We start from the raw sequence: 12,742 nt of genomic DNA on the forward strand, positions 1-12,742 counted from the left end.
CTGACCTCTTCTCACAAGGCAGTTGGAAGATGAGAGTTCCACAATAGTGTGTATAGCCGTATTCTACTCAATGAGCCAATTGCCCACACGCTGCCCCACTGAGGTCTTTCTGGTTTCTCCCAATCTGTATCTGGCCCTTTGCCCACCAGGCTGTCTACTCCTGGGTCAGTTTAGTTCTGTGCTGGACACGCATTTTTAATATATAAGCTGATTTCAAGAACATAACCCCCAGATCAAGTGGTGCCTGTAGGTAGTTAATATAGTCAACAGACCTTAGAACAATGTTTTTCAGGAAACAATGAAGTCCTACAATAACAATTATGACTCTTCAAGTACTGCATAAGATAGGAAAAACAAACACCAGTGACTTAGAATTTGTGAATGTAAAGCTGACCTGGGGAAGGGGCAGTAGTGGGATGGTTCAGTTCTCCTTCCTGCAGTATGCTGCAATACTTCTGATAACCTGTAAAGAAAAGAAGAAGAAAAACCCAGACAATCTGGTAAGGAATGAGCCCCTTGTGACAAAGCAAATACTTCAAGTTATTCTTAGTCATGTACTTGGCCCAGAGGAAAAAAGGCTATGGATAAAAGAACTGAGAAGTCCCCTGATGTGTTGGTTAGAGGTAATACCTAATTTCTATTTCAAGCGTGTTAATGAATTCCCATATAAATGCAGTAAAGCACAGAAAAGAATATTCTGCACTATGAGGTTTCTGGAGGTATTTTGTATTGGAAAAATTTACAATTCACTACAGCATGTGTTTGGACTGGAAGAAGTAATTTACTTTGCTGGGTAAGAATGGACTATGCATCTTTCTCATCAGTTCAAGTATGGAAAATCAAAATGTCAAAGACTTCAGCCATAGATTTGTCATTTTAGGCAACTCGTATCAGGATGTAGTTTCATGCAGCTTGCATGTTCAGAAACTATAATCTGACCTGTGAACTCCTAAGAGCCAACAGCTCTGAAAAATGTGATGATTTATGAATAATGGAATCTTTCACTTTCAACAGTATGTGTGTATTAGTGTTGCTGTCAGGTCATGGTGAAAAGAAAAGGTCATCCTCTTCATCAAAGCATAGAAGAGGCACTGATGGAGATTAAGAAAGATAAGATGGACTAAGTAACAGGAGTGCACAAATCACAAAATTGTTGGAACAAGAAGGAGAAAATATATTCCAGTTAACTGGAAGAATGAACACACCCTATATAAGAAAATGTGGATTTATCAGATTCTGTTATAGAGATAAATTATTAAAGATATTGCAGGAGAAAAAATGGAAAATAAGAAAGAAAAAGAACCCTGAGGGGTAATCTGAGGGTTAAAGAAAATTGGAGGATTTATTCAGCTAATGACAATGGTCCAAATTTATTTGAAGAGAAAAAAAAGAATATGTATGAAATTGATAAATATGAATTGGAATGTATTAAATATAGCTGGAAATGTAAACATGTGGAAGAATTGTTTTATATGTGGTTATTATGTCAAAGGAAAAAAAGTGTAATTTGGAGAATTAGATTGGAGTTAAAATAGCTGAGGTGATTTTTGGTAATTAGATTATTTTGTTTTAATATTAATGAGCAATTGAAGTTAGTTTAGGCTTGGTAGAAAGTGAATATTTAGAAAATATAGTATAGGGCATTAGGGAAAATTTATTGTATATTATATAAATAAATGGATAAATCAATAAGAGTTAGAAATAGATGAGTAAGTAGATTAGGAGATATAATATGATTAATTAGTAATGGTATATGGTATTTAGCACTCCTAAATGTATGTTATATGTTTATATGTTTGTGTGTGTTAATTAAAAAATAAATAAATAATTTTTTAAAAAAAGGATTGCGCCCTATGTTACATAAATTAGATATTGAGTGACTACTCTCTGTCACCATGGTATAGAAACATTAATGTGTTTGGTTTCTGCAGAGAATATTGCAACTACTACCAGAAAGAATTTTCTATCGGTGGCATTTCCACAGCATAGGTAAGTGTACATCAATGTTTGATTTCACTTTTACTCCTAATTCTTTGTTTTGTTCATGAGTTGAGGTGCACTCTTCCATTCTCCAGTGAAGTCAATGGAAAACATTCCTATTGATTCGAATGGAACTAGATTGTTCCTTCTTTCCATCACTTTTCCTTTTGTTTATTTGTGTTACTAGACTTAATTCATAGTATATTAAAACTTTTCATGGGAGGTGAAACCTTCTCTGCACCAGCATAACATTCCCTGAACTCCATCCTATATGTTGGGGACAGGGTTCCTTGTCCTAGCCCTTTCATTTAGTTTTCAATTTGTAGGGAATGTTATCTTATTTTTGGTATGGAGGACCATTAGTTCAGGTGCACTCCCCCCCTGCAATTGAAAGTGGTAGAACCAGCAACAGTTCGTCAGCTGTTCATGAGAACTATGTTATTCTAATGTTTTTGCTCATCAGTTTAGAGCAGGGGTGTCTATAAAAGGCCTTGCACAAAGCAAGGCTGGCCTTTCCTTTGCTGCTGCTGCTGCATCACACACATGAAACAGCAAGCAGTGGAGGGAGCCCTCATCCCACAGCTAACGCGAGAGCTCAAACAGTTGCCCTCACGCTGAGAGCAGTTGCGTTGGGCCATTGTGGACTCCAGCAAGTCTTTGGAGGGCCAGAGGCTCATTGGAGACTGGGGTCTCCCTGAGGGCTGCATTGGGAGTCCTTGAGGGCTGCAAGTGGCCCCAGGGCCGGGGTTTGGGCACCCCTGGTTTAGAGTATAAGGGCCATGGTAGATGTATTTTATTTAGGGAAAGCATCTTACAATATCTGGAACTTTTTCTAATGTATTTTACTTCATTACAGGGTCAGTTTTGAAGAAACTTTTGCACACTGGAAACTGTCTCAAGGTATTTTCTTATTTTAAATCCATTTCTTTAAATAGACATTTGGATTTTTGTTCACTAGCTGACCAATTCCAATCAACATGTGATGCTACTTCTACAGCTTCTTGACCCTTCCTGCCGGTGCCTGTCACAGTGCTACAGTGAGAGGAGAAATCCCGGCTGGCAGATCTAGACTGTAGATATAGGAAACATCTGCTCCCTTGGTCCTCTTGTCTGCCTGTTTCCTTCAGGGCATTAATGCTTAGACTCTCCTGTCTTTAGTTAGCTATGTAATTTTAACTCAGTTCTGCCTTTCATTTTGGCTCTTCCTTTCTTCTATATTGCCTTGTCCACAAACTTACAGTTTTTTCCAAATACTGTCTTTTTCAGATATTAAAATAATAATAATAATAATAATAATAATAATAATAATAATAATTATAATTATAATTATAATTAATAAAACTTTATTTTTATCCCGCCCTTCTCCCCAGAGGGACCCAGGGCGGCTAACAACATATAAAACAGATTAAAACATAATTTCACAAACAGATAAAAACATATTAAAAAACACATTAGCAGAACCCATAAAAACAGTAGTCAGAAAAGTCAGAATAAAAGAGCATAAATAAAAAGTCAGAATAAAAGAGCATAAAACAGCAGTTCTTAGAGGAATCGGGCCTGTAAAAAAGCAACTAAAAGATGTATAAAAGATGTTTAAAAGGCCATAAAGTCAGAAGGCTTGGTTAAACAACAAGGTCTTCAGGCCTCGCCGAAAGGTCTCAAGAGAAAAGAGACAGGAAAATCCATCCTGTCTCTTGACCAGCTTCTTTAATGCTTAATTTTTCCAGAGCATACAGCCTCTCCTCATCTTAAGTGAATCTTCCACTTGGATTAACCTCTATTTGTCTCCATTTCTTGTCTCTGCCTTTTATTTTTGCATGCCAGATTAACTTTTGAAAGATTTGACTGAACAAAAGTATTCTGGATTGGAGCAATAAGATGCCAACTCAGCCACAGATGTGTGGTTACAATCTGAAGCAGAGGCTAGGCTATTTATTTATTTTTCACACTTTGAATGGTTGAAGATTACAGAGATTGAAGAATTGAACTCTGCTGCATCTGAGGCACTGTTGGGACAAATGAGGATTTCTCCATACACAACTTACTTTGTGGATTAGATGTTTTTATGTGATTTATTGTATTTGAGCCTTTTAGCTTGTGATGTTCCCCTGCCTGTCCTCATGGCCAGTGGTACTCAAACTTTTCCAGCCAGTGGCTCCCTTGACCCTCCCTTGGCTGTTGGCCATGACTCCCCATCATGTTCCTGAGGGCTGGAAGTGACATCATTAAACAGGAAGTGGCCAGAAATATTAACTATATTAATATTAATTATATTAATCATATCATTAATTAAATGCAGATCTTAAAAATATATTATTAATACACAGCAATATACATGCTTTATAAATGATCAGCTGCTGATCACTGTTGGAGACAGGATGCTGGAGTAGGTAGATTTTGTCTGGTCCAGGAGGATTCATTTTTTTAAACTTTGTAAGCATACCAACAGAATTGTTTTATCAAATGAACTTTGTGAACAACCAGTCTGACCAACATTACACACACACACACCCCTGTGGACCCAACTAGTCATTTCTCCCATTCTCCTTGGATAGGATTGAACCCTTTATGAATTTAATGAAATTAAATTTTTCCAGCAGCTGGTAGGGAAAACAAAAATAGACCGTGAAAATATACAGAGCTGATAAGGGTTTGGTTAGGAAGCTGATTTGTCTCCTATACTAGGAGATGCACAGCTCAAGCCTATGCATGTCTACTCAGAAGTAAGTTCCATTAGAGTCAATGGGGCTTACTCCCAGGAAAGTGTGGATAGGATTGGGTTGGCAATCATTTCATTAATGGCTGATAAGTATTCCCTTCAAATAGCAAGATTCATCACTTTGAAAATCCAGCCTTTCCTCTTCAGTCAAAGAACAAGATTATTAAATCACTTTAAAAACAGTACCCTTTTTCTGCTCCTGGCCAAGTAAAGTGTGTGCTTGTCTCTCTCTCTTCTCCCCCCCCCCCAATTGCCAACTGCATGGAAACAACTTTAAGACCCCTTGTGACTGGTAAAATAGGAAGCGTTTTATTTGGGGAGGGGGAGGAAAGCGGGAAGGTTTGGAGATTGAAAGGGGGGAGTGGAAGAGGGAGGGGGTTGAAAAGAGAGATTTCACCTTGATGAGAAGCGATCCCAGGCTGGGAACTAGGAACCAACCAGACAAGGATCAGTGATGGTTAAGGACTGCAAGCCAAGCATGCTTGGTATTTGCCAGATGGGGGTTGGAGTCCAAGAGCTTTGGAAACAACATGCAGCGAACACAGAAGGTGACAGCCTTGGAGTGGAGGGAGAAGAGGGCGGGGCGGCAGCAGCCAGTCTCGCAGCTGAGCAACTCCTGTTTCTTCTGCTTTAAAAAAAACGCAGAAGATGAGCTCGTATGGTGCCCAGGGGTGTGATTGTATCGCTGCGAGAGGACATCCCACGCTTCTCCTTTGAGTTCCTGGTGCCTCCCTAAAGAACCGCGCCGCACAGTTTGAATAACACTGCTCATGGCTGTGAGCTATACTGCCCACAGGAGGGTGTGCTAGAGCAGTGATTTTTCAACCTTTTTCATCTCATGGCACACCAACAAGTGCGCCAAAATTTTTAAGGCACACTGCAGTGCTGGTGGGGGGCTCACATCCCCCAATGGCCCTACTTATAAAGGACCCTCCCACAAACTCCTATGGCTCATCTGCAGACCATTCATGGCACACCAATGTGGCACAGCACAGTGGGTGAAAATTGCTGTGCTAGAGAGCAGACCATGCCACTGGTGGTGCATTGTTAGTAACTGGCCCTGGCTTAAAGGAACATATAATTCCATGTTCTATTAAAGCATCTTCTGGTCCTCTTTTCTCTGTCTCTCAAATCCACTCCCCCCCACCCCCCCAGGGCAGCTTTTTTCACTTTGTACTTGTTTCTCTCCTGTTTTCTTGTTTCCATCTTCTCCTTCCTTTCCTCTGGCCTTTTCTCATCCTCCTTTTTTCTTTTCTTCCCTTTTGTGTTTCCACCCAGTTAGCCTTGCCCCAGTCAGGCCAAACTTCTCTGGCTATGTTGTCACCAAGAGCTGCAACCTCTTTGCCCAGTGGTGACAACATCACCAAGCTAGTTACATGGAAGTCCTGTCCTACCACTCCTTGCCGCTGTGCTCCAGCAGGCTGTGGATCACACACCTTTGCAAGATACAGTCTTGGAATAAAGAAATGTACTGTTTAACAGTCTTGGCATGATCACCAAGGATTGGCACAGGGCCCAAGCAGGATCTAGAAACAAAGACAGCACCAGAAAATCAAGGTTAAAAGAGAGCAGGAGGAGGAAGAGAAGTATTGTGGTTTGTTACACCTATACAAAGAGTAACCTACAAATAAATGGTGTTAAGCTCCTTGTTTGAGAACTGTATTTGTGTTTGTGAACTTGTTTGTCCTGCTTTGTTCTTCTTTTTCTGTATTGTAGGCTTTTAAATAACTTTCTCCCATTGTTTGAGTAATGGTAGGCTTTTTAATTGCTCTTTTTCCCATTGTTTGAGTAATGGAATGTTCTGAACTTAACTTTCTACTTCTGTGCCATTTTTTCCTTAGTTGAATGTAAAATTTCAATTGTTGGGTCTTTCTGTCAGGTTGTAGTAAGTTCACCTCATGTTCTTGGAGTAATGAGATCTGGTGTAGGCTAAGGGAGAAGCAGCTGTAACAAAGCTATTTGTACAGCCACTGCTGAATAGTCATATGGTCTGCATTTCACTGCCAAGTGCTTTAGGGTGCAATCAAGCCCCTGGGATGGGCCGGTTCAAGTCCCTTGTGCAGGCCCAGAGGTGTCACGAAAGTGCCGTTAAGCACTTTCATGCCACTGTTCAATGCAAGCCCTGCTTGGATGGCAGAAGGGTAAGGTTGTTCCGGCTGAGTTAGGCCAGTGAAGGGGTTTGGAGGGGGGGGGGAGGCAGGAATGAGGCGTTCTGGGGTGGGGGAAGGGTGTGCGGCAGGCCTGTGGGCGGACCATGGCTGAGAATGAGGCATTGCCAGGACCTGGCACCTGTGCCAAATTCTAACCCCAGTCCCAGGCCACCCAGAGCAACCATGGGCTGCTTGGATGTGCACCACCTTCTGAGGTGGCACAGATCCAAGTAGCCGCATTGGGGCTGCTGTGGCGTTACCTAGGGTAAGGGGAATGAATTTCCCTTGCCCTGGGCCAAGCCGTAGGCATCCTTAACCCGCATTGGATACAGGGCAGGCCAGCCGGCCTCATTCTAGCAAATGTGGGAGCCGTAACTGTAGTACTAAAACCCTCCTCCAATGCAAACAAAAAACTCAGGTTAAAATATTTGCAAAGCACTGTCATGTCCTGTAGTTGAATATCGGGTATCTTGGTTCTGAGCAATGGTATCTCGTAATTTAAAATTTAGTAAATTTAGGCAGTTGATTAAGACATTGAGGCAATATCTTACTTTCTCAGTATTGTCAGTGTGTATCAGTTGTGTATTATCTCCTAAAATGTGTTTCTTTTTTTAGATAAGATGTGAAGGAATCAGGTTATTTCTCCTTTGGCTGCAAGCTCTCCAGACAAATTGTGCGGAAGAGCAACTGTTAACTTTTGCTTGCCTTGTGCCTGGTTTCCCTGCAGTGATGTCCTCAAGAGGTCCATGTACACTGGATACCCTCATTAGCCCTCCTCCTAGTCTGTCAGATGGTTAGTCCTAACTCTTTTCATATTTTCTTCCAAATTGCAAGCTTTTATATTTCTACGTACCTAGGGATTAACATCTGCAGATTTCAGAGGGGTTGAAAAGTGTGCTAAAGAGTTTAAATTGTGTATTCCAGGAATCATGGTCTTTAGCATATCCACCTGTTGTTGAATATTGGCACACGTCAACTGATGGACTGTTAGTCTAGAACAGGGGTGTCTAAACATTTTGGCAGGAGGGCCACATCATCTCTCTGACACTGTGTCAGGGGCCTGGGAAAAAAGAATTAATTTACATTTAAAATTTGAATAAATTTACATAAATGAATTTATTAGAGATGGAACTGATATGAATGAATGAAGGTCTTGCAGTAGCTCAAGGCCTATAAAAGGCCTTACACAAAGCAAGGCCAACCTTTCCTTTGCTGCCACTGCTGCATCACAGACGTGAAACAGCAAGTAGTGGAGGGAGCCCACATCCCACAGCTCAGATGAAAGGTCGAACTGTCATCCTCATGCTGAAAGCAGTTGCGTTGGGCCAGCATGGGCTCCAGCAAGTCTGCAGAGGGCCAGATGCTCATTGGAGACTGGGGACTTCCCACTGGCATGATTGGGAGCCCCCGAGGGCCGCATGTGGCCCCTGGGCCAGCATTTGGGCACCCCAGGTCTAGAAGAAAGTTCAGATGTCTGTGACACTGTATTTTAATTCACAAATAATAAAATTACATGTTATATTCAAATTATAGTTTGGCCCTAGTTTGTTTCAGCTAAAATAGCAACTCTGGGGTGTGTCTTGTGTTCAGGATCTAGACCATAGTCCTCAGAAAGTAGGTATTTAACAGGTAGCCCAATCCTAACTTACGCTGGAAACAGGCAGGCTGGTGTGCCTGTGCTGTATCCAGCACAAGTTTGGGGCCCAAAGCAGCACAGCTTGAGGCAAGTGGAATCTTTTCCCTTACCCTGTGTCACACTGCAGCAGCCCCAATGGGTCTACTTGGATCTGTGCCACCTCCGAAGGTGGGACAGATCCAAGCAGAACAGAGGCTGCTCCACACCACCCGGGATCGGGGGTCAGGATCCAGCATAACCGCCAGGCCCTGGCCTCACCTCCTATCCCCCTCCCACCCCTGGGAACACCCGCCACCCACCCTCCTGCTGCCTCCTCGCCCTCTTCGAAGCACCCCCCCCAACCCCTGCGCTTGCTGAGCTCGGCCAGTGCAACTCACCTGTTCTGTGGGGCCCGCTGCAGCACAGGGAGGCTGGCCTAACTCCATTCAGAGTGGTACAAAAGTACTTTAGAGCACTTTTGAGACACTCCTGGGCCAGCGCAAGGGACTTGTACTGGCCCAACTCCCCTTACTTCCTTAACCTCTAGTTGCTGCCAGTGGAAGTTTCTTTTTCAGGGGTAACAGCAGCAACAGGGATGCAGTTTTTTTTTGTTTTTTTTTGAGACCCTGGTAAGTTCCAGTCCTGGTTCCCCCTACCTTCCTTTGTTTAATATTTAAACATATAGCTTTTAAAAAATATTTATCTCCCTTTCTATTTTAGCAAAGATTTATCCTGAGGAAATAACCCCACTTTTACCACATACTTCTGGTGAAAAGATTGCTGAGGATCCAACATGCTACTTTCTTCAGATATTGTTAAAATATATGGTAATCCAGGTGAGCTTGTATGTCACAGATCTATTCATCTGCATCAGTCAGTCCTGCCCTTCCGAGAGAGAGAGAGAGAGAGAGAGAGAGAGAGAGAGAGAGCGCACCCACATCCCTTTTAAAGAGCAGACTGAGAGAGAAAGGGAACTTCCAAACAAATGATTAAAATTTATTGTAAAAGAACAAATATCAAGGTACTTCACCAATGCCTCAAGAAAAATGCAGTAAAAGTGATCCTGATTGGTGTGGTTGTATATGTTCCTAGATTGTGGTGTGAGCATATGTGTGCTTGTATTTGATGCACTGAAAAGAAGGGAAAAGGCAATTATTGGGGGGGGGGGGAGAGAAGGGTTTAGATGTGCTCTACTCATTAGTCCATTTTCATAGGCTTCTGAGAAGGTAGGAGTGATTGACGAGGAAGGGAAGTTGCGAGAGAAAAGTAGATTCACAATGAGATAACTACCTTTGTGAAGACAGTTTGTCAAGTCTCAATGCGGAGTTCCATGCTGTGCTTTAGAGACCAAAGAAAGAAGCAAAGCCATAGGGGGTCTCTGCCTCACTCCAGCAGTCATACACTTGGACTGGACTCCAATATTTGTTGGATTGGGCTGAATGCTTATGTATTGATCAGAGCATTCGAATCAGATGTGTTTCTGGGTTTGATTATTTGAGGCTGTGGTAGATGATGATCTTTGATTACATTAGAGGTTTGGGAAAGTGAACATACAATGTCTCTCATAAGGATGGTCTGGCCGATTGGATGGCACCATGTTACTTGCACTATGTGACTTGCATGGTAGCAGCAGAGTTCAGGGTCCTTGCTGTAAGACCCAGGGTGCACATTCAAACAGTGTCCACTATCCATTAATTCACAAATTGCCCAGAATGTATTGAACATTAGCATAAAACAGACAGGCCTTGAATAGCGACAGCACTTGAATAGTGCTGCTTGGCATAAGGGCATATATTGTCTATTATTATTAAAAGGAATAATGGAAAATAATTCAAGAAATTGCCTCCAGTAATACTTAGGGTATTTACCCTCCAGCATCTTGACTAATTTCCCATTACAGTGCATGGGTTGATTTGGCGCCTACCTTACTGTACTTCCTATCCTTTGTTGGACCATGACCTTTCAGATGAACCAAGGGTGTGTTTTTGGCTGTACTAACTATGCACAATGATCAAACATCAAAGTTGCACAGAGATGTGTGTTCAGTAGCTTTCCCTGTAGTTTAATCAGGAACTGAGTACTTTCTGTTTAATTGTAATGCATGTACATGTAATCTCCATGTGTATTGTGTATTCTGTACCACCCCATCTCAAGGTGTTATTGAAATGGAAAACTTAAAAAACATAATACACATGGAAAACTTTTCATTAGACTGACTAAATATTTTATGTACTAATGTGACATAAATCTTATCTCTTATGAAGGCTGCAAGCTTGGAATGGAAGAATAAGGAGAACCATGATACTGGGTTTAAGTTTCTCTTTGCCTTGTTCAGAAAGTATTATCTTCCTCATTTATTTCCATCTTTTACAAAACTAACCAACCTTTATAAACCGGTGCTTGGTAAGTAGTCACTCTATTTTCGGTTGTCCAAATAAATGCCCATGTCATTTTTGTTTTATGTTTCAAAAGAAATGTTTTCACTGTTAAGGTTCACATTGCTTCTTTATGCAGATTATGAACATATTTTCTTCTTATTCAGCTATAAATAACTCAGCTCTGCTTTAACATCCTGTCTAAATATGTTCACACTGATCTAGGAAATCATGAGAATGTCAGAAGGCTGTTCACTACATTGCTTTGGGAGGCTCATATCTCCGCTCCCCTCCCCCAATCTTCAATTTGGTTGTGAAATAATACTGGCTTACTTCACAGGGTTGTTGTCAGGATTACAGAAGATAATGTATGGGAGCATTTTGAATGCTGAAAGTACTATAAAATGCTTTTGCCTGAACACGTCTATATCACCACTTTGCTGCAAAAAGATTCAGATTCCAGTTTTGAAGTGGAGCCTATGGCATTTTCACCACAGCACTGTCTGGGCAGGGATGCTCTGCCCCTTGTACAGCCATGCCACTGCAGGGGCATTTCTCATACTACTGTTTGCTAGATAAGACCCCTTTCCCCTTGGGAGTTTTAAACACTAATAGGGCTGATTATATACTCTTTGTTGGCATACTTATAGATAATTGAGCTCCGCTGAATTCAGTGGAAACTTTCTTTCATGCTGTTTGTCTTAGTTGCGGAAATTAAGACCTGAAGAACGATAAGCATTATGATTGTTTTGTGGAAGCAGCAGTGAAAACTGTTAGTTTTTAAGAGAATAGCACCTAGAATATGAGTTACTCAATATGTTGGATGGCTGTAGAATGCTATCTTTTGCATTAGCAAGATGGCCTATTCTGCAAAACATCCTAGAAATATAACTCATCACTGTGACTTTGCTCATGGAGCTATAAAGAAGGCTTCCTCTTTATACAAAGATGTCAGTATATTCACAGCACTCCAGTACATAAAGAACTGTTGGAAGTACCAAATAGTTCCTGTCAGAGTGCTGAAAATCTCAGGAAGATTAATGGTAGAGTTATCCTTCCTCGCTTGGAGTTCTCCTATGCTGTAAATAGCTAGTGGCATTGTCTGAGGGTAATCATTCAGTTTTGCTTGTGCTCTAGAAGATTTTCAAGAATGAGGAAGAGGAACGCTGCCATTTGTCCAGTCTTCTGTATGCTCTACTACCGCTTTTCATGGTCAAAAACAAGAGCTGCCAAAAGTTATGGCTACATCCAGATTCATTTTTTAGTTACCGTCAAGACAGTCAATTATGCTATAAAACAAAAAGTTGCACTAGCTCATGTTTAATATGCAGTGTCTTCAATCACTTTAATCTTCACAACAGCCTTATGAGTTAAGTAACTTATTCCTGTTAATCTGGTGGAGATGTGAGGCTGGAGATTGTTTTCCCAAGAAGTCTCCATAGCTGAACACGGTTCTCAACTTTGAGTTTCCAAGTCCCAGTGTAATGCCAAAAGTACCAAACCGTGTAAAATACAGTCTATGATATACCAGTTCTGGCCCATCAGATGACATTTCAAGGATAAAGTATGTTTTCTCCCAGACACTGGCGTTCCTGGAGGGGCGTGGTGCAAAACGCTAAGTGTTCTAGGCATCTAAATGCTGGTGTAAAGAGGCCCCTCTCCCTGCCTTGCAGCACCATTTGGAGCAGGGAGAGTGAAGCAGAGGCTTCTCCTTCACTTTGCTCTCCCTGTTCCAAATGGCTCTGAGATGGAGGGGCTGCATTACATTGGTGTTTAGGCACCTGTGACACTTAGCGTTTCCCCACCCCCAGGAATGGCAGGGCCCAGAGGCCGCTGGACTTTTGAGTCCTCAGAAGAGGAAAGCAATTTCCAATCTTGGAGATTAAGACTGGATAATTGCTTC

The 12,742-nt window shown here is 41.7% G+C and overlaps 1 protein-coding gene across 4 annotated transcripts in view; it reads left to right on the plus strand.

Moving 5' to 3' along the window:
- RALGAPA2 (Ral GTPase activating protein catalytic subunit alpha 2) overlaps positions 1 to 12,742 on the plus strand; it is a 190,102-nt gene that overhangs the window by 20,866 nt on the left and 156,494 nt on the right. For all 4 annotated transcript variants that reach the window (XM_066622986.1, XM_066622982.1, XM_066622983.1 and 1 more), the window contains exons 4-8: positions 1,932 to 1,989; positions 2,837 to 2,880; positions 7,465 to 7,642; positions 9,185 to 9,300; positions 10,729 to 10,867. In XM_066622986.1, coding sequence (XP_066479083.1) covers positions 1,932 to 1,989; positions 2,837 to 2,880; positions 7,465 to 7,642; positions 9,185 to 9,300; positions 10,729 to 10,867 — 535 coding nt within the window. The remainder of the gene's footprint in view (positions 1 to 1,931; positions 1,990 to 2,836; positions 2,881 to 7,464; positions 7,643 to 9,184; positions 9,301 to 10,728; positions 10,868 to 12,742) is intronic.

The sequence above is a fragment of the Tiliqua scincoides genome, chromosome 4 (assembly GCF_035046505.1).
Source record: "Tiliqua scincoides isolate rTilSci1 chromosome 4, rTilSci1.hap2, whole genome shotgun sequence".
In the NCBI taxonomy this organism is placed as follows: Eukaryota; Metazoa; Chordata; class Lepidosauria; order Squamata; family Scincidae; genus Tiliqua; species Tiliqua scincoides.